Source organism: Panthera pardus, unplaced genomic scaffold (genome assembly GCF_024362965.1).
Source record: "Panthera pardus isolate Hobbes unplaced genomic scaffold, ASM2436296v1 HiC_scaffold_21, whole genome shotgun sequence".
In the NCBI taxonomy this organism is placed as follows: Eukaryota; Metazoa; Chordata; class Mammalia; order Carnivora; family Felidae; genus Panthera; species Panthera pardus.
Window position 1 is genome coordinate 48,272,773 of NW_026526777.1, and position 20,357 is coordinate 48,293,129.

General features: G+C 52.5%; 2 protein-coding genes across 8 annotated transcripts in view; both read right to left on the reverse strand.

The window, feature by feature from the left end:
* Window positions 1–136: 136 nt before the first annotated feature.
* Window positions 137–15,313, reverse strand: TOR3A (torsin family 3 member A). 2 transcript variants are annotated; one of them, XM_053909221.1, is made up of 7 exons: window positions 15,125–15,313; window positions 12,741–13,878; window positions 11,656–11,769; window positions 10,301–10,566; window positions 8,579–8,757; window positions 1,367–1,491; window positions 137–931 (listed from the first exon to the last, which is right to left on the reverse strand). In XM_053909221.1, the coding sequence occupies exons 2-7, from the start codon at window positions 13,441–13,443 to the stop codon at window positions 681–683; spliced, it is 1,638 nt and encodes a 545-aa protein (XP_053765196.1). In that variant the 5' UTR covers window positions 13,444–13,878; window positions 15,125–15,313; the 3' UTR covers window positions 137–680. The 2 variants fall into 2 exon arrangements, with proteins under 2 accessions (XP_053765196.1, XP_019281844.2); XM_019426299.2 differs by lacking the exon at window positions 15,125–15,313 and having other exon boundaries at window positions 12,741–14,519.
* Window positions 15,314–16,204: 891 nt separating this feature from the next.
* Window positions 16,205–20,357, reverse strand: part of FAM20B (FAM20B glycosaminoglycan xylosylkinase) — a 43,510-nt gene continuing 39,357 nt past the window's right edge. For all 6 annotated transcript variants that reach the window (XM_053909222.1, XM_053909223.1, XM_053909225.1 and 3 more), the window contains one exon: window positions 16,205–20,080. In XM_053909222.1, the coding sequence (XP_053765197.1) occupies window positions 19,849–20,080 (232 nt within the window). In that variant the 3' untranslated portion in view covers window positions 16,205–19,848. The remainder of the gene's footprint in view (window positions 20,081–20,357) is intronic.

Below are 20,357 nucleotides of genomic sequence, written 5' to 3' on the forward strand. Positions count from 1 at the left end.
AACTCGGTTCAGCTGACCAGGCAGTCGCCCTGTCAGCTCCGTGAGCACCAGCACGTCTCTATCAGTAGGACCCGGCTTTGGGAATGTTGCTGGGTGAGCATGATTACTAGGTCTCAGTAAGAAAGCAGGCTGAGGGTTCTAGAAAAATACAGAATTTTAATTTTTATATATATGACAGGCATGTCAAAGCCCCTAACTTAAATTTTTCTTTTAGATTTACAAGAGAATTAGTCATAACCTATGCTGACATGATTTATATATACATATATATATGTATATAACTCTATGTACTTTTTCCTTTAGCCTGAGGCTCTTTGCTCATCTGCTCACAGAAGCTACCCAGCTTCCCTTGGGGAACAACTTGAAAACTAAGCCGCCCGTCCCGTAAACCTGAGCAGCTCCATTGTTCCATTCCCTGTCACCAGGAGTCCCACAGCCACAGGCGTCTGCAAGCAAGAGCTGAGATGTATCTTCCATGTGGCTTTCTCCGACCACCTGGCCCACATTTCAGAACGTGGCTTTTTAAGGCACTAAGTGACTGAAAGAACTGGCTCTGCTTCCGATTTGAGGCCTGCCTTCTTCCCACACCTTGTGTGGGTGAGTGACTGCGGGAGGCCAGCCTGCCCCGATGGGCCCTGTTAGAGGAGGGCAGGCAGCTTCAGGAAGTCCTCCTCTTGCAGTCAAGGCAGGAAATAGTTAATTCTCTGGGAAATAGATTTGCAGCCCTGAGAAGAGAAGAGTTGCTCCTCCTTGGGGACGTACACCATCATCTTGGCAATTTGGTCCAGTGCCTCTTCTGTGTACGGGAGCTCCTGGCTCAGGAAGGCGTCGCGTGCACACAGCCTCACGTGGCGATACTCCAGCGGCAGGAAGGGGACGAAGAAGTCAATCAGGTTTTCTTTGACAAGACGGCTCTGGCCAAAGCCACTGTCTGAAATCAAGACCAGAGTTACATGGCGTCTACCTGGGGCTGTCCCCAACCCTAAAACCTGTGTCCAGATCTACACAGCTGCATCTTCTTTTAGGGAAAGTGTGTCCCGGGTGAAGGGGGCCCTGGGGCTAGGACTGCAGGTTTATAGTTTCATCTGACAGCAGAAAGCAGAAGGTGGCTGGAGGCATGAACCACTGAGCTCACAGACTCTTGCTCAGGGTCCACAGGCTTCTACCACTGCCTGGATTCCCAGGGCTGGGGGGGCAATTACTCTCTCTCACAGCATTTTCAGAAAAGGAGTTGGGCTTTCTTAGGCCCTCTTGTGCCTACTTGGAGTTGACAATGAGATGATTACAGCGTGTCCTCTGTGCCTTGTCAACCTCAGAAGCCCACATTCCCATACATACAGCTTCTGTGAGGCTGGGGGCCCGTTACCTGTGGACTTGGCAATCTCGGCCTCGAGCTGGGGCACCAAGTGGTCCAGCTTAATGTCTTCCCGGGACCATCCGGCCATAAGCAGATTCAGGACAGCCTCATTGATGACACTGCCTCCAAGGTTACTGGAAGAAACAAGGACTTGTTAACAAATACTAGTATTTTTATATTTATCTTCCAAATGGAGAACTTGATCACTGAAGCCTACGGGACTGGTGACTGGAGGTCAAGGAGCGTCTCCCCCTCCAAGGGATCTTGTCACAACCCAAAGTCTAAACAGAGGACCTTGTCCTGCTTTTCCAACCACCCTCCCTGTCTTGCTCCCTTTGACACATGCTCCCTGAGGCTGTGCTAGGTGCAGGGAGCAAAGCGATTGTGTGATGTGGTCCTTCCCCTTGACCTCTGTGGGGCAGGAGAGGCCTGTATGATGCCGGGACTGCGGCGCCAGTGCTGAGGGAGGCGCACCTAACACTTAAGAGGGAGCATGAGGCTTCTGAGCCCAAGCAGACCAGACGGGAAGGTGTGTGTCCAGGTGTGGACCAGAGGGCTTGCGGGCTTCAGGTTCCAGAGGAGCAGAGGCACGAAGGTAGGTGGAGGCTCGCGTGAGGAGGCGTCTGCCACACACACGGAACTTGGCTCGTCGGCCGAGGAGAACCACTAAGGGGTTTGCGCTTGGGAGTGTAGGGTGGTGCGGTGACCTGATTTGCTTTCCTTCCTAATAAGATCATTCTAGGGCCACGGAGGTCGAATTGAAGACACATGGGATGGTCGCAGAAAGGTCAGGGAGCTGTTTGCGGTAGAAGGGTTTAAGAATTAGTTTAGGAGACCCAGCTGTCAAGACCCTGTGACTGACGGATGTGAGGGAAAGGAGGCCATCGAAGAACACGAGCATTTGCCGAGAGCTGCTTGCTATCCGCAACCCCCCCAGCTGCTGACAAGTGGAGTGAATGTGGGAGAAGGGTGGCGACAAAAGCCTGGTTCTACACCCGCGAGTGTTTTATATTCACCCTTGATCTCTCCAGGGGTTGGGATATCACCAGGTAACTGGAATTATGGGTCTGAAGCGGACTGGGTTAGAGAGATGAGGAAGGGAGGAAGAGGAGAGGATATGAGCACCACTGCCAGGGGAGCTGGGAGCACTTTCTCCGATCCCCCCAGCCCCGTGCCTACTTCCCTCCCCACGCACTCTCCCTTTGCTAGGCCGCAGCTTCCCAGGCCTTCCAACAGCTCCTTAACCCAAGCTCTGCCCCTGCTTATTGCTCAGGCCCAGCAGAGGGAGGGAGTGGCTCTGCCCCTCTCGCTCGCAGCCATATTAACCCCTTTGTTTTGCATTTGAGTGTGGCTCCTGTGCCAGGCTCCATGTGAGGCTCTGCGACAGAGGAGGAGCTGCCTGCTTCTCTCCCTGCCTGCCTCCACCCATGGGTAGGCCAGGACTGCCCAGTGACCCAGTGCCTCCTTCCTCAGAGGGCCCAGCAGTCCCTGAGTCCCAGGTGGAGGGCCCGGCAGGGACAAGGGTGGTCCCCACCCCTTGCTCAAGGTCAGACACAGCCAGACTTCCCCTGACCCCTTCATGTAGGGAAGCTGCCGCCCCACACCCTCCGGCTGGAGGAAGGCCTGCCAGGCAGGTCATCTACACACGCAAGTGATCACGATTGCATCAGCCAAGGCAAGAGCTGTTCCCTGCCAAGGGATTGCCCCATCCTGCGCTCCCCATGTGAGGCGAAGGCAGGTTTACACGTGCACGGGCTGGAGGGCAGGTACTGGGGACAGGAGTGGGATTTACTCACGGAGCCCCTGGAGCATGGAAATACCAGGTGCTCAATAAAGGTGTATTAACTACATGGACGTCTGTGCACATTTGTCTACACTGTTCCCATCTACCTTCTGAATTTCTCTTGTTTTGTCCCATAGCCAGTGTTGTCTTCCTCTGTGTAACAGGCTTTTCTGTCACCCACCAAGATGTGACATGGGCCCCTTCTCTATGCACCATGTTCTCCCCTAGGCTTCAGCTCCTCAGGACCCACTCTGGCACCAGGATTGCACCGTTAGAGAGATGCTGCCTTCCTGGCTCGCTCCAGTTCTCTTCCACCTCCTCCCAGGCCACCGGTGGGCCCGTCCTCTCAGCTGGCTCAGGGGCAGGACAACAGGCCCTCGTACCAGCTCTCAGCTCTAAGGCCCCTCCAGACCATTCCACCAAACCTAATTGCTAATAGGTCTTTCTTAAAGACGAGGGATAGGGGCACCTGGGTGGCTTAGTCAGTTGAGTGGCTGGGTTCAAGCCCTGCATCGGGCTCTGTGCTGACACCTCGGAGCCTGGACCCTGCTTCAGATTTTGTGTCTCCTTCTCTCTCTCTGCCCTTCCCCTACTTGCGCTCTCTCTCAAAAATAAACATTAAAAAAAAAATTTTATACTAAAAAAATAGAGATATAAACAATTATTTATCTCTCAGAGCCTTAGTTTCCTCACTTGTGAAATAAGAGAATTGGACCAATTTAAGATTGCCTCCTTAGGTCACCCTAGATTCAACAGTCAACAAATACACATTTCTACAAGCATCTTCTGTGCACTGGGGTACAAGGCGCCTTGATTCCATGAAAAATTCACATTCTTTTAATTCTTCAAAAAGCCCTTTCTGTTCTTTCCCTGAGAACAGACGTTAACTCCCCTTTCACCTCACAGCATCACCGAGAAGAGGCCAAGAGCTCCCATTAGAGCGCCATGACCCCACTCGAGGCGCGAGCTCCACTTGGTAGAAGCGAGTGAGAGTCATCAGCCCGACTCCAGCCTACCACCCAGGACACCCCGCCACCGCTCCCGCGGCCTCCCTGCTGCCGTCCGATGCCACCATAGGGCAGCCTGCAAAGCCACTGGCGCCTTGCTTCAAACAGCAGGCTGAGGAGTTTTTTCAGGATTCGGCTGCTGGCCTCAAACAGTGTAACTTGTCCCCACCAGCAGTTTGAATCAGCTGTGCCTTTCTGCCAAACCCAAGAGCCCTCAGCACACCGGTGAGGCCACTAGAGAAGTCAACTCCAGAGACTCCCATGCTGTCCCGACCCATCCCTGGAACACAGAGGGTCCCGGACTTCCAACTTTTCGACTTTACAATGGTGCAGATGCAGTAAGCATTCAGAAATCTTACTTTGAGTTTTGATCTTTCCCTGGGCTAGCGACGCGTGGTACGATCCTTAGCTGGGATGCTGGGCAGCAGCCACAGCTCCCAGCCAGCCACGTGATCATAAGGGCCAACGACCGATACCCTTACTGCCATTCTGCACCCACACAACCACGCTGTTTCTGTCAGTACGGTATTCATCAATCACACGAGCTGGTCAACGATTCATTGCCACGTGGGCTTCACCTTCGACGGTTTTCCCCATTGTAGGCTAATGCTCGTGTTGTGAGCACATTTGGTGTAGGCTGGGCTAAGCCACCATGTCCGGCGGGTCAGGTGTGTCAAACGTGTTTTCAATTTACCACGAGCTTATTGGGACATAGTCCCATCGCAGGCTGAGGAAGATCTGTGCCTGAAAGCCTTCAGGGTGTAGAAGGGCTGCTTTCTGGACCCCCAGGGGCAGGAGTGGGGACGGCACTGAGCTGCGCTGCCAGCCTGGCTGACCTGAGGGCTCCAGGTGGTGAACGCCCAGGCCTGTCAAGGACCACTGACTCTCCCAGTGGGACACAGGCCGGCACCAGAACCGCTAGAGCTGGAGACCACGCCCTTGTCCCAGGTGTGCGCCCTCCTCCCCAGAGGGTTCCCTGATGGCCGGCATGGCCTCTCCATCCCCCAGCAAGTGGGGGCCCACACGGGGCTTTTCCCCCGGTGGCTCTCTCCCCAGGCCCCGCTGCCACCCCAGCATTACGTCCATTCACTGGTGACCGCATGGCCTCGGATGGTGCGTAAAGGCCAGGTCACTAGGGGAAAGGGCAGGGCTAGAGGGGACTGGGGCACCGCTGGTAGGTCAATGACCAAAATACTATGAAGACAAATGTTTGCCTAGAGACTGCAAGGTCACTTGGGTCGTATGAGGAGATCCTAGCACTGGGGAGGGTTGTCCAGGCAGAGAACTGAGTGGGAAAGTCAGTGCCCTGGCACTGTGGCTCAGGTCAGAAAAACGTCCGCTTTTCTCTCTGCTTTTCTTTTAAAATCACCTTGGGAGCACCCACCCCCGGCTGCGTTTCTTCCCAGGGCACTGTAGTGTCCCATAAGCCTGAATTATAGACTAGGAAGGAAGGACTTGCCACCAACCACTGAAATCCCAACCTGGCGGCCGTTGCAACTGGTTCCATCTTGCCTTGCGGGTCCACAATGAAACAAGAGCTGCCTTCCACACCTTGCTCCCTGACATGCTCCAAGCAGGATGAAAAACCAGACTCCCTAGTTCTCCACCTTTAGGGTGCACCCAAAACTGAAGAAAATCCCCTAGCAAGCATGTACTGGCCTGCTGAGGGTGAGAAGTACCTTGTGCCTTGTATTGGCTGCTTGTGAAGCATTTCGGGTTGGGCCAGCAGGGACCCAAACCTGACTTCTAACAGACCTTGGGCAGGACTTTCCCAGCTGGAGCCACCATAAAAAGATAGGATCGAACAAGCTGATTTCTCAATTCTTCTTACAAAGCCATTTCCAGAGCATAATGGCAAATCAAACAGGAAGTGCAGTGTAATGGTCAAGAGTCCTGCATGGCCACGCTGCAAATCTCAACCAGGTGTGAAAGCGTGAGCTTTTCATTCAACCCATCATACCCCGAATTTCAAGCCAGCGACTTCCCCTCGTGATCACAGAAGAACCAGACCTTCCAAAGCTGGAGAAAGAGCTAGCCATACTGGACTTGGTGGGAAACCACCCTCCACCTGGGTCTACCTTGGGAATTTTCAAAGGTACTTTGTACCTAATTTTCAACAAATGTGCTGATTTGAAAACATAATGCTCTTTTAAGAAGGGACTCGCAGTGTGTGAATTATATTCCAAGCTATATTACAAGGCCATAGTCATCAAAACAGCATGGTATTGGCATAAAAACAGACACATAAATCAGTGGAACAAAAGAGCCCAGAAATAAGCCCATACATATATGGTTAATTAATTTATGACAAAGGAGGCAAGAATATACAATGGGGAAAGAACAGTCTCTTCAATAAATGGTATTGGGAAAGCTGAACACCACATACAAAAGAATGAAAACTGGATAACTATCTTGCACCATACCCAAAAATTAACTCAGAATGGATTAGATGCAGCGTGAGACCTGAAACCATCAAACTCTTAGAAAAGCTCTCGAACGTCAGTCTTGGCAATGATTTTTTTGGATAGGACACCAAAAGCAAAAATAAGTGGGACTACATCAAACTAAAAAATTCTGCACAGTGAAGGAAACCAACAAAATGAAACAGCAACCTACTGAATGGGATAAAGTATTGTAAAGTTATATATCTGATAAGGGTTAATATCCAAAAAATACAAAAAGCTCATACAGGAGTACCTGGATGGCTCAGTCGATTAAGTGTCCAACTCTTGATTTTGGCTCAGGTCTTATGGTTCTTAAGATCTCATGGCTCTTAAGATCAAGCCCCGTATCAGGCTCTACACTATCAGCACAGAGCCTTGTTGGGATTCTCTCTCTCTTCCTCTCTCTCAAAAAGTAAACATTAAAGGGGCGCCTGGGTGGCTCAGTCGGTTAAATGTCTGACCTTGGCTCAGGTCATGATCTCGTGGTCTGTGAGTTCAAGCCCCGTGTTGGGCTCTGTGCTGACAGCTCAGAGCATGAAGCCTGCTTCAGATTCTGTGTCTCTCCATCTCTCGGCCCCTCCCCTGCTCATGCTGTCTCAAAAACAAAAACATTAAAAAAGTTTAAAAAAAAAAGCTCATACAACTCAACAGCAAAAATAATCTGATTAAAAATGGGCAAAAGAACTGAAAAGACATCTTTCAAAAGAAGACATACAGACAGCCAACAGGTACATGAAAAGGTGAATGATCACTCATCATCAGGAGAATGCGAATCAAAACCACAACGAGATGTCACTTCACATCTGTTAGAATGGCTATAACCAAAAAGACAGGCAATAACAAGTGTTACTGAGGATGTGGAGAAAAGGGAAGCCTTGTGCTCTGTTGGTGGGAATGTAAATTGATGCAGACGCTACCAGTAAACATGAGACTCTTCAAAAAGCTAAAGGTAGAATTACCATATGATCCAGCAATTACACTTCTGAGTATTTATCCAAAGATAATTAAAATACTCAAAAAGATATACATGCCCCCATGTTCACTGCAGCATTATTTACAACAGCCAAAATATGGAAACAACCTAAGTGTCCATCAATGGATGGATGACGAAAATGTGCTCCGCCCCACACACAATGGAGTATTGTGCATAAAATTCCATAAATTTCCTAATGAAATCTTGCCGTTTGCAACAACATGGATGGACCTTGAGGGCATCATGCTAAATGAAATAAGTCACAGAAAGACAAATACCGTATGATCTCACTCACGTGTGGGATCTTAAAACAACAAGAACAACAACAAACCAAGCTCACAAATACCAAGAACAGATGGGTGGTTGCCAGAGGTCAGGGGCAATTAGTTAACAATGCTGCACTGCATATCTGATAGGTGTTGGCGTTAGATCTTGAAAGTTCTCATCAGGAAAAAGTGTAATTGTGCATGGTGACGGGTGTTAACTAACTGCAACCATTTTGCAATACGGATATATACAAACAGCGAATCCCATTGAGCACCTGAAACTAATGCTCTGTGTCAATTATACGTCAAGAAAAACAAATCCCCAAAATGCCCTTCTGAGAGGGGATCCCCTGTGAGTGGTCCCTCCCTGAGGAGGCCATGTACTAACCGGGGGGTCGGAGGGGAGCCTCCCCACCCTAACACGGCCATGGGAGAGGACAGATGAGCGAAGGGTGGGCGCCGGCGGTGGGGGTGAGGGTGGGAGGCAGAATCCCTCCTCAGCGGTAGGATCAGGGCAGGACCCGGGAGACGGAGGGCTCCCCACCCCTGCCCCCGCCCAAGAGGCTGGGCTTCTGTTTTCTCCACTGGGGTGTGTGGTTTCCCTTTGCGGAAAAGGGTCTGCAGCCTCGGAGAGCATGGAAGCCGCTCCCGCCAGCCAGCCGCTGGAGGAGCCTGGCAGGCGCGGCCCGGGGCCGAGCGCTCTCCCTGCCCTTACCCGGCCCTCCTGCCCTTGTTGCTCACACCTCACCTGAGAAAGAGAAAGACGGTTCTCGGGGACTCGACTCTGTGATTCTCGGGGGCCTGGCCTTCCAGGTGTGACCGGAGGGCCTCCAGCAGTCCTGGATGCAGCTTCTCGGCCTCGTCGAAAATGAACAGGGTCTGGGGGCAGCGCTCCTGTGTCTTCCTGATCTGACTTGTTAGCTGCTCCTGCACGGAATACGGGGAGCTGCTGGGAGCTGGGGAGCCGGGAAAGCACATCCCCACCCTACAGCCGCCAGGGCCCCAGGGAGCCCATCTGCAACGCATCACCATCACCGGCTTCCACCCCAGGCCTACCAATCCAAACCTCCGGGGGCGGGGCGAGGGCCTACACCTCTAGGGAGCTTCCCAGGTGATTCTCATGCACCCACGGTTTGTGAAGAGGAATCAGGCCCCAGCCCTAGTCCTGCTCCATGTGCTCCAGGACGAGGTCCCGTCCCAGCACGTCCAGGCACCCTCCCTGGGGGTGGGAGGCAGGCTCTACCATAGGAGAGATGGGCAGAGCAGGCTCAAGTGCCCAGTGTTGGCCACAGCCACCGGTCTTGAACTCCCAGGAGCAAGTGCTCATTGGTCCTCAGGCGAGGCTGACCTCTCAGAGGAGCCGCCCTGCAGGGCTCACCAGGAGAGCAGGGCCGGTTCCTGCCCGGGGTGGGTGTCAGCAGAGCCCACACTCAGTGTCCACCTCTAACATCCCTGGATTCTGCCTTCGGGCCCCTGTCACTGTGTGTGTGTGTGTGTGTGTGTGTGTGTGTGTGTGATGTGCACGGTGTGAGAGCAAGTGTGCACATGTCAGTTTTCACAGCGGAAAACAGATCCATAGCAGTTCTGCTCTTTCTGGGAAGACCTGGCCGACCAGCCACCAGTCGCCAGCCCTTGGGACACGTCACACCACCTCTGCCCTCCAAGACTGAGCTGAAGCTGCCAGGTGACTCAGGCAATCTCTGTCCGCAGAGGCTTACATCATCTTCCCAGGTTAACACACTGCAAATATAGCAACTAAAAGCCGAAAGAGATGTAGTAATTAGTAATCTCTGTCATGCTGCAATGCGGTTTGGGTCATCGTCTGGCTTATCTGAAATCCTACGTGTCTGAATGAAGAAACCCAAATCAGAACGGCACGGACAATTTTTGGCCATCTGCTTATTGGTGTGTGATGAGCGATTTGAAGAAGACGTGGAAAATCTTATGTGATGTGCCTCTTTAAAAAAAAAAAAAAACCAGTATCTGCGACTTCCTGTCCAATATTAATCACAATGACATAAAACAGTACAGACGAAAGGCTACAAGAAAGTACACCAAAATGCCGTGGTTGCATCTGGGTGTGGAGATTACGACAAAGCTTTTGCTTTTCTCTGCTGCACGTTTCCTACATTGCCACTATTTCTAGAACAATTAACACGTGGGTTTTCTGTTCAAGCTTAGCGTCTGGCTGATGAGACAGCTCGAGACAGGTGGTGTTTGGGACAGAAGCCTTCCTTCCACGTGTCCAGGACCTCACCTGTGTGGGGGGGATGTCTGTGTGGCTTACAGCTTCTGTCACGGCGGCCACCTGCTCCCACACCTGGGCTTCTCCGAGGCCCACTTCCCGGCAGGGGATGGCTGGCTTCAGGGCCTCCCTCCCCCCCACGGAGGCCGGCCGCTCGGGCTGTCTGAGCGTCTTTCCGGCCTCCACCCGGCTGGCGAAGCTAGCCCTAGCACTGCCCAGCCTCACCTGGTACAGGTCCACGTACTTCGGGTGAGGAAAGTGGAAGGTGGCGATGAACACCTTGACACAGTCGCTCCTCAGCCCATCCCGGTAGAGGTTCTCCGCCAGCAGCCGCGCCACGAAGTTCTTGCCTGTGCCAGACCAGCCGTGGAACGACAGAGCCAGGGCCTTGTGTGGCTGCGGCGGCTCTAAGTAGCCCCTCACGGCTGTCAGGACCAGCTCCCGGGCCAGATGCTGGCCGTGCAGTCGTACACTCAGGTCCGATGCCAGGCCTGGGGACAGGACAGAGGGAGCCATGGTCAGGTGCACGTGGGCACGGTCCCTGGGAGGCTGAGCCTCTGAACATCTCTAAGCAGGGATCACCCATCCAGACTTCCTGGCCTCAAAATAAGAAACCACCGTGAAGATCTTGCACCCCAAGGGATTCAAGGGCTATTTTCTGTTACAAACACTTTACTAGCTTGATATTTTATGGATGTGTATCTTGGATCCCTTTTTTTGTTTGTTTAATGTTGAGAGAGGTAGGGAGAGAGCATGAGCACGCCAGCAGAGGAGGGGCAGAGACAGAGGGGGGCGGCGGATCCAAGAGAACTCTGCACTGACAAAGGCAAGCCCGAATCGGGGCTCGAACTCACGGTCAGATCATGACCTGAGCCAAAGTCAGACACGCAACGTACTTCGGGTGAGGAAAGTGGAAGGTGAGCCACCCAGGTGTCCCTGTAATTTTAGTTTGTTTTATAGACTATTAGTTGAATTGCATTTAACATTTGTGAGTAGCTGAAATTAACTAAATTTATAAATCCCCCCTCCTGCTCCCCCCCCACTTGTGCTGACCTCTGGCCAAGAGCACCAATATTAACTGCTGATTTTCTGCAGGAGGTGGGAGAACGAGCTCAAGGGCTATTTTCTGAAGAGCTGGAGAAATCAAGATTGAATTTAGGGAGAGAAGGAATCACCCTTTCTGAAGGCCCTGAAGACACCCCAGAATGGTTGGCAGAGTCCTGTCCGGAGGAGGGAATCCAGCCCCTAGGCCCATGAGGCTGCTTCCGCCCAGAAATTTCAGGACCCCGCCCCCCCCCCAATACTTTATGGAGACACCCTCAAATGAATAAATTCAATTCAGCAAACACCTGTTGAGGGCAGGGAGTGTGTTCAAAGTCCTCTGCTAGGCCTTAGTTCCTTCCAGCCATGAGGTTACAGGGTTTGGGGACAGGGGCTCCCGGGAGTCGGGGTGGAGCCAGGGAGGGTGTGCTGTCCGCCACAGAGAGGATGACGAAAGGTACCCTGCGCCCTAGCCGCTCCCCCCTCAATCGCCTCTCCTCCCCACAGATCCGAGCCCCTTCGCCCCCGCGAGGTCCGACCTGTGAGGTTGTTGGAGATCCTGCAGTCACCGCTGCCGCAGCAGTCCTGGAAGCTGCAGTACCAGGAGGTCAGGATGTCCAGGTACTGCCGGCCCAGCAGGGGAAGGCTCCAGCCTGGAAAGGGGGGCCTGTGAGACAGGCACGGGGCCTACGGCTTGGGGAAGGCGGACACTGCCTCCCTGCAACCAAGCAGAGCAGTCCTTCCGGTCCTCTGTCCCCGCTCCGGAGCTACCCCTCACTCCTCCCTGGGCCTTCCTTGCCCCTTTTCAGGGCATGGGCCGGAGTGGGCACCCCGTCCACCCAGTTACCACCCAGCGGGGATACTGCTCCAGCAAAGGCTCAGTTCACTCAACAGATACGCCTTAAGCACTGGGTGCCAGACCTGCCCACAAGGAGCTGGCAGTCTCGGAGGGAGTCAAGCAGTAGCTGCTGATCATCATTCCTCCTGCTTGCTTCAAGATCCGAAATCATGTGAACCCCAAGGGCCTCTCAATTCCTTTGCCAAATGTCAACTTGAATACACCCAGCACGAGCAAAAACAAACCGAAAGCCACTCACTGGGATTTAGAAATCTTTTGATTTAAATGAAAGCTGTTTAGGGCACCACTGCAGGATTGCCATTACAATCGTTATTACAGGACCCAGAAGGATCTACATAGACTGCAAGGGGCCTCAGAAGCCATCTCGTCCAGGGCAGTGAAGTGACAGCCCTGCCCCACGACTTGTCAGGGCCGGAGCCGGAGGGGGAACACAGGTCCGGGACTCCCGGCCCAGCTCCGCCCCCGTCGGCAGCCGAGGAGAGAAGGTGCTGGGGTTGGGGCCGACCGGGCGTTTTCCGTAAAGCCAAGACGGAGGTGGGAAAGAGCAGCTCCCGGGATGAGCCAGGGCGGGCTGGCAGACTCCAGGAAGTGTGAGCCGTCTGGAGGGGTCAGGGACGGGAGGCGTGGGCAGGGCAGCCAGGCCCTCCCGAGGGCATCAGGGGGCCGCGCCGGGGACAGGGGGACGGGCCGCCCGGTCCCCGGCGGCGCCCAGCTTCCCAGGCCGGCGCTCGTCCGGCCCCGCGGAGCCCCGGCGGCCGCTCTTACCCAGGGGCCCCGCGCGAGCCTCCTCGTCGCCGTCGCAGTCCTCGGGCCACACGCGGCAGCGCAGGAGCGCCCAGTAGCGCCGGGACAGGGCGGCGGCCTCCCTCAGCCGCTCCCGCAGGCCCGGGAGGGGCTCCTGCGCCCCGTCCGGCGGGCCCGCGTGGCTCGCGCCCGGGCGCGGCGGCAGCAGCAGCAGCAGCGGCAGCAGCGGCAGCAGCAGGCGGAGGCGAGGCATGGCCCTCCCGCCGCCGGCCTCGCCCGGCTCTCGTCGGTCCGGGGACTGGCGCCGGCGCGGGAACCGAGGCCCAGGGCCGGGCGCCCGCAGGGCACCCCGAGGCCGCCTGCAGGCGCCGCCCACCGCGGGGCTCGCTTCCGGCCGCGCGCTGTTCCGGGGCGCCCGCGGTCTCAGAGCGCCGCTGGTACCGGCGGCAGCTCTGGGGCCCCTCCGAGGCCTGGCAAGGAAGGGCGCCCGCGTGTGCGCTGTCCCCGGCTGCACGGAGGCCCCGGCAGTCGTCTCACCGGGAGCTGGAGGCGGCCGGGTCCGCTGAGCGGGGACAGGCCCCGGGACGCCGGGGAAGTGAAACGGCGCGAGGAACGGCGGGTTTCCACAGCTGGGAGCACACCCACGCAAGAGGAAGCCGGAGGGCTGCAGTCTGGAGATACTTGGCTTTTGGAAACTCCCGGTCGGGGGAAGAGCAAGTCTCATTACAAGGAAGTTAGGCTGAAGACTGTGGGCTCTCTCTTGGCTACGTTTGCAACTTTCAAGTGCTTGTGACACCCAGCGGCTTCTCGGACACCACTGGCAAGACTTGAGAGCCCCTTTCCTTTGGGGCCCCTTTTCCACGACGTGAGAAGGCAACAAGCTTGTTAGATTTCGGAAGAGCTTGATGCGTTTTCCAAAATCACTGGAGTGACTGAAGCCACTGGCCTAATGGGAGACATCTTGTCCTTGTTAGAAAGTGCGGTCTAGAGATCCGGGGCCTTGGCTAATGGCCCAGGCTCACTGGCTTTGAGGGTGGGCTCAGCAGACAGTAAGGGGAGCCCTAGCACCGGGTCTCACAATGCCGCAGTCTCTTAGATCACACTCAGTGCCACTTCTGCTCCTTCCTCGACAGCTGGCCAAATGCGCCCTTTCGAACAGCTGCAGAAACCAGGGAAGGACCTTTGTTAGGACACCACCACGGTTAAGCTGGAAAGTGGTTATGGTATGCATATTGTATGTCTTAGCCTCATGAGGTCAACACTGAACCTAAACCTCCCACAGAGCGGGGCCAGGACACCGGCACTGCCCCTCCTGCAGTCAAGCTCAGCCAACCTTTCATGGAAGGAACACACCTTTACTATTTGGAAATTGAAAACGTGAACTCGTTCAGTAAATGGGCATGAATGGCAACCCAGTATAGGGATTAACTGAATGGCCCCTCCCATTTTCTATGTATGAGCTTGGGTATTAGCTGCCCTGTGCCTCAGTTTCCCCACCTACAGAATGGCATATTAGAAGTCGCTTGACAGGGAAGCTGTGAGTGTTCGTGAGCTCATTCAGCTACATGTTAACTGTTATTACATATGCCCCAGCCTGGTTGAAGCTGTGGATGGTTTATAGGGGAGGCTTGAATGATTTTATTTATACTAGTGATGTTTGTAAGTGGATTTATGGTGATAAAATTACTAATATTAACACTAGTTTCTTTTAAAAAACCCAGGTTTTAAAACAAAATAACTCTGTCTCTGCTTGTAACTTTCATGTAGGACTAACTGCTAATTTCTGCAGTGTTTTAAGTTTAGCATTTAGTGGTAAATAAAGCAGGTAGCTGGAAAGTTCCTGGACAAACATCTTAATTTCAAGAAGACATTTTTTTCCTGAAAGGTAAACATTTTTCCCCCGCCTTTGTCAGTTCCACGTAGAAGCAACGGATCCAAACGCCGGTTTTTAGACAAGCTTCCAGTTTAAATAAATTGCTGACATTTTCTCAGGGCTTGGAGGCGGTTTGGGGGCCAGCCTAGGAGCACGGGATCTCATAGTTGCCGGTGACATCTAGAGGCTGTTGTGAAAACTACAGGCAGCCACGACAAGTAGTAAGCAAACTCCTGCTTGGCTACTCAAGTGTGGTCCAGGGACCAGCAGCACTGGTGTCGTCCAGGAGCCTGTTAGAAATGCAGACTCAAACCTACTCAACCCAAATCTGCATTTCAACAAAGTCTAAGAGAAAATGGGCACTCAACACCTATACTGAGGTCACTGAAATGGGACCAAGCTCCCGACCCTGCTGGAGACAGAACACGATCTGTCCCGAGACAATCTTTGAGTAAAACTCAAGCCTTTATCTCCAATTAAACTTGCATGTAAAAAGCAAACACTGAAACCATAAAATCGTTTCAGAGCTCACCTGTGCACCGATGGCTCCTCCATTTAAGGTCTATACTGAAGAGCACGTGACAACACAGCGGACTCAGAGTGTCCTCTCCAGAGACGGAGTGCACCTGATGAAAACCACAGGAAACCCCGAAACGGATAAAACAGTGCAGGCCCAGGAGGCTGTGCACTTCGGAAGTCGGGGTTGAACACACACGGGCTAGCCTGGATCAGTCTCCACTTCCGCAGTGTAGGTTCTGCCTACCTCTCACCCCCCGCCCCCCGCCCCCGCCCCTCTGGGATTCGTTCCCGCTCCCGTTTGTCCTGTAATTCATTTCCATCGTTCCCGACACGCTCGAGGGCTTCAGTTCTCTTCTGTTGGGACTGTGAGTTCTAAGGGGTCACCCACAGCCCAGATGCCTGCCAGAGACCAAATAAAGCCTCCCTACTCCCAGTCGTCTTTTTCAAGCTTTAACACCAGTCTTTCTGACACGCTTGAGAACGAAGCCTGAATCTCACCAGGAAGAGGATCACATGCGGGGGGGGGGGGGGGGGGGGGGGGGGGGGGGGCAGTCAGTGACCGGGCCTCCCACTGCTATCCAAATGCACATGACAAAAACTGGCGCAAAACTGTAGCAAAGCAAGCAAAAAATCCTTAAAGCGTCTCCTCAGCTAGTTGAGGTTTATGATGCTGGATTTCTATTTCCCAAGTTAAAAACCTGGGTGTCCTAAGAATAATAATCAGGGGCCCTGGCTCTTCTCCGTGCCTCTATGGTACCATACTGACAAGTTCTTCAGGGTTTGTGATTCTTTACTTCCAAAGAAGCTGCAAGAGTGGACTGAACTACTAAGTATACAAATAGCGCCTACGAATTATCTAATGGGACCTTCTGGTAGAGTCACAACCTGCTATGGGCCTTCTGAAGACTGGTAAGGAAGTGCACAGGTCTCACTCGTCGGATGTCGTGCAACAGCCCCCGCGGAAGTTTCCGTGGGTGTAGAAGATGTAATCTTTTTCTGTCCCCTAACAAAACAGGAAATTGGAACAGAAAAACACTGAAAGTATCCTGAAACAAGGGGAAAAAAGGAATCAGAGGAAAAGATGCTACATCAATACTTAATAAAATCTTTATTTCTTTCTTTTTCAGAATTGAAACCCATAGAACACATTAGAAATTTAGGTGCATATCTGTCTTGTTTGGTGTCTTCCCAAGCCCCACCTCTGTTTGTGCAACAGCTCTGAGAGGAAATCCTTGGCAGATCAAAACGGAGGGTACTGGTTCCCACACCTCCTCTTTAGCAAATAAATTAGCTTCCCAGTAAGTTATTCCCAGTTCCCCGCCCCCCCACCGCAATCATTTTGTACTTGTAACACCTTGGTTCCTTAGAAACCTGTGGCAGTAGAGTCCCCGGCCCCTGCCTTTGCAACCCAGACTTGAGGAATCGAAGGGAGAAAACCTGGCCTTCCCCGGACAATAGGTTTCACGAAGTCAGGTCTGTGTGGCTCGCTCGTGTGCCTAGCCACGGCTGGCTCAGCGGAGCGGCTCAGCGGGCGCCTGCTCAGTGAATGGTCTTTGTCACTTGGGGTCCACTCTCAGAGACTGAGAAGAGAACCTTTCACTAGCTTCAAGTTCTTCAGCAACATAAGTCAGTGCTTCCCTGTGTCAAAATAAATACATTTTTTTCTTGCTACAATACATCTACGATTATATACATACGTACGCCTTTACTCATGTTTCCTGAAGCTCCAGCTCATAAGGTAACTCTTACCAGACAGCTCCCTGACAGATGCTGTTTTCCTGTCACTGGTCAAACAAGAATACAGGGACCATTGAGAACGGAAGCTGAAGGATATGGTGGATGGGAAGGGAAAGCCGGAAGTCTTTTTTTTTTTTTTTCGTTTCTTTTAAGAAAAAGAAAAGATGAATTTCCTTGGGAGAATTCGTTGTTCAGGTGACACTGGAAAATTGCCACGTACACAGGATTCATCTTTTCTAAAATAATATGCAATGGATGTACCTGAATTCTTCCATTTCCTCCTTAAATTTCATTTGACACATCAGTCCTCAGTGCAACAGGGAGAAATGCCTTATTAATATATTATTGAACAAAACTCTGAGCAAATCAGATCCTATTAATTTGTTTTGCACAGACAATTATTTACATCCGAACCCACAACATAACCTCATATTAAAGAATAATTTAGAATGTAACTTCCATACCCATATTTCCCCAAACTCTGGAAGAAACGTATTTAGGAAGTGGGAGGAGGTAAGGAAATGGCAGGCAGTCCTGATTCTCCTCGTCTGACAATATTAAAACGTACCCATGTCTACCTTTTACACGTTCCCCCAGGCACGCTCAACCTCGGGCTGTCCGAGAACACTTCCAGCAACTTGTCTGAGTATGATAGCGCTAAATAAACCACAAAGAGGACAGGGTCACAGAACTTGAAAAGATATCTACCTCCATTTTCAAAGAGAATTTAGTTTTTCTGAATTTTAGGGCTATAAGCCTATGCTTGGTTTTTTCCAAGATGTGCCTAAACATGCTTTCCTAGCTTAATCCAATCCTGATTAGAACATAAATCTGTTCTAAGAGTCTTGTCACGACCACCCTATTAGCATATGACTTCAACCACGATAGATCTGAACACCTCTTAAGATCATGAAGTTTAAAACAGTAGAAAAGAGAATGAAATTAAACATTTCTGCAATGTTTTGAAAAAAAAGGATGTGACATTTTCAAAGCAGCTCTCCCTCCTGCTTTTTTCCTTAGCAGTATCTTCTACCCTCAGCATTATGAATGAAGTTCCCAGTTCGAGATCAATTCTCGCCCATCCCACTGGGACACACTCCCGGTGCCACGTGTCTGCAGGAGCACCGATCCGTCATTTAGTTCGACTAACATTCACCCACGCGGGCGGCGCCGGCCTCCTCCTGCCATCTGCCTCCGGCCAGCTCCCTGATACTCTGGGTCAGCACTACCCAAGGTGTTCTCAGGCTCAACTGTGAATTTCACTTGATACACACTGTAAATGGCCTTAAAAATCGGAATCTAAGGCCTCCTTTTGTTGACCCGACTTCAGTGTTTTGTGCTAATACCTGTCTTCTTAAATTCCTTTTTTAAGGAGCCCAACCCATTCTTGTGTCTGTTTCGAAACGTACATACAAAGCACAAAAGCATCCTGACCTCATGCTGTTAAGTGGTGACAGGTTACTTAGCGGCCTTTCAATGCGAGAAAATCAGGGCATACATTCTAGGCCGTTTTCGAAAGGGTGGCTGCTTGACACCGGTCTCCGATGGCTGGCATTAAATCGGCTCGCCCACACGCTTTAAGTACCAGTCCCTGCTTGACAGAAGTGAGAAGCTGGACCGGCACCCGGACAAGAGGCAGGAGAGATGGGTCCCCCGGTGGGCGGGCGCACCGAGCCTGTCCCCCTCGGGCCCTGTGCTTTACTGCAACTGCTTACGGGTCCAAGTCGCTCTGCAGGAACACAGACCGCACTGAGCCTGGGTCTTGGGCAATGAGAGGACATGGGAAAACGATCCTACACCACCGGTTTAGAACGCCCGATGAAATGAAATGAGGACATTAGGGCTTGATATAAATCAAAATCTTAAGGCCCTCCCTGGTGACCTCCTTAATTTTAAGGCTCAGAATGCTTAAAATTTTTGTTCCCAATCTTCTGCAAGGCCCAAGTCACAGGACAGGTCCAGCCGCCAGCAGGACGAGCACCGTCCGCTCCGGGAGCAAGCTGGTCGTTCTCATGAGAAAGGCACAAACAGCATTGCCATTCTCTCGGGAACAGAGGCTTCGGTGACCAAATGCCTTAAAGGCTGAGGTGGAAATTCATTTCCGAAAAGAAATCAGGATGGCAGAGATCACAGGCAACTTCACTCTTATTCAAGGTATCACCTCAATTCGCTTTGTTAATTTAGAAAAGATGTGCCTGCTTGGGGCAAAAGGGAAAAAGAAAGTCTCCGTGAGAGAATCACGCCTGGACAACTTCCGGGTTAACTGGGACACCACTGTGGGAATGCGGGTCTCGCTGAGGTTCGAGTCACGTCTGCGTTTACGCACCTGCCAGGGGGGCTTCTCCGATTCTGATTCTGCCCCTCCTTCCCTCCTCTAAACTATCCCGAAGAACACTACCACCCAATCACTTAGGAAGGAGCCCGAGCGTCTTTCCTGCCTTTGTCTTTCCCACTAATTCTATCCTAAAAACATACCCCTCCCAGGAGAGCATGCTATTTGGGCTCAACAGAACGCCAGGTCTTACTGGCTGCTACTCCTCAGGAGGCAGGAAAACTCCCAACTGGACTAGTCCTGGTTACAAAAGGACTCAAGAGATTATAAGGTGGTCTCAGAAAATCCACAGGTGTGGAGAAAGGGTTAGAAGATGAACTCAAACTACAGGCTCCAGAACCCACCCCAGCATCAACCCATCCAGGCGCCACACCTCGATCCACCCTTTGGCACGTGAGTTAGGACGGACCAAGCAGGAGGCCCACCGCGGGGGTGCGCAGATGCCGAGGGGGTCGGGTGGTCTGGCGGGAAGGCTCCTGGGGTCTGCAACCTGTCGTCTCTGCTTTAGTTTCTCCTACAGAAATCACCAAAGGAATCCAAGGCCACCCTGTCCCCTGTCACCCAGAGCTTGCCGCTGGCCGTTTCCAATCCATCTCATACCATTTGGAAGTGATTGTGCTGTTTCTCTAGCTTTGTAAAAAGTAGTTTCACTTATTTTGTGTGGCGAATTACAAGTGGGAAAGAGGCATCCTGTCTTCCACCAGCACAGCGTCCGCCCCAAACTGGTCAGTGCACTGCTTCACGGTGGCCAGGATGCTCAGGAGCCGCTGGTCCACGGCGTCCAGGTGAGGCTCAGACAGCACGGGGGAGATGGGGTCATGGGCCATGGCGGATTTTAAGGCAGACTTCAGCACACCATTCTTTAGGTAGTTCAGTCTGTTCCAGGTAGAAACCCGAATGCTGCAAGAAAGTTTTAAGGCAGATTACATAAAACCGCTTACTATCAAAAGGAGTTTAAAGCTGGCTTGGTAGGCAAAAGTCAAGAAATAACTGGGGCGCCTGGGGGGCTCCGTCGGTTGAGAGTCCGACTCTCGGTTTCAGCTCAGGTCATGATCTCGAGGTTTCGTGAGATCGAGCCCCGCGCCGAATTCTGCACTGGCAGCGCGGAGCCTGCTTGGGATTTTGTCTCCCTCTCTCTGCTCCTCCCCGACTCGTGCTGTCTCTGCCCCTGCCCCTC

Excerpts from the sequence above, each read along its gene's own strand:
- TOR3A (XM_053909221.1), bottom strand. The coding sequence starts at position 13,443 with ATGAGACTTGCTCTTCCCCCGACCGGGAGTTTCCAAAAGCCAAGTATC. Across the intron at positions 10,567-11,655 it reads GATCTCCAACAACCTCACAG|GCCTGGCATCGGACCTGAGT; the intron begins GTCGGACCTCGC and ends TCCTGTCCCCAG. Across the intron at positions 1,492-8,578 it reads ACCGTCTTTCTCTTTCTCAG|TAACCTTGGAGGCAGTGTCA; the intron begins GTGAGGTGTGAG and ends TGTTTCTTCCAG.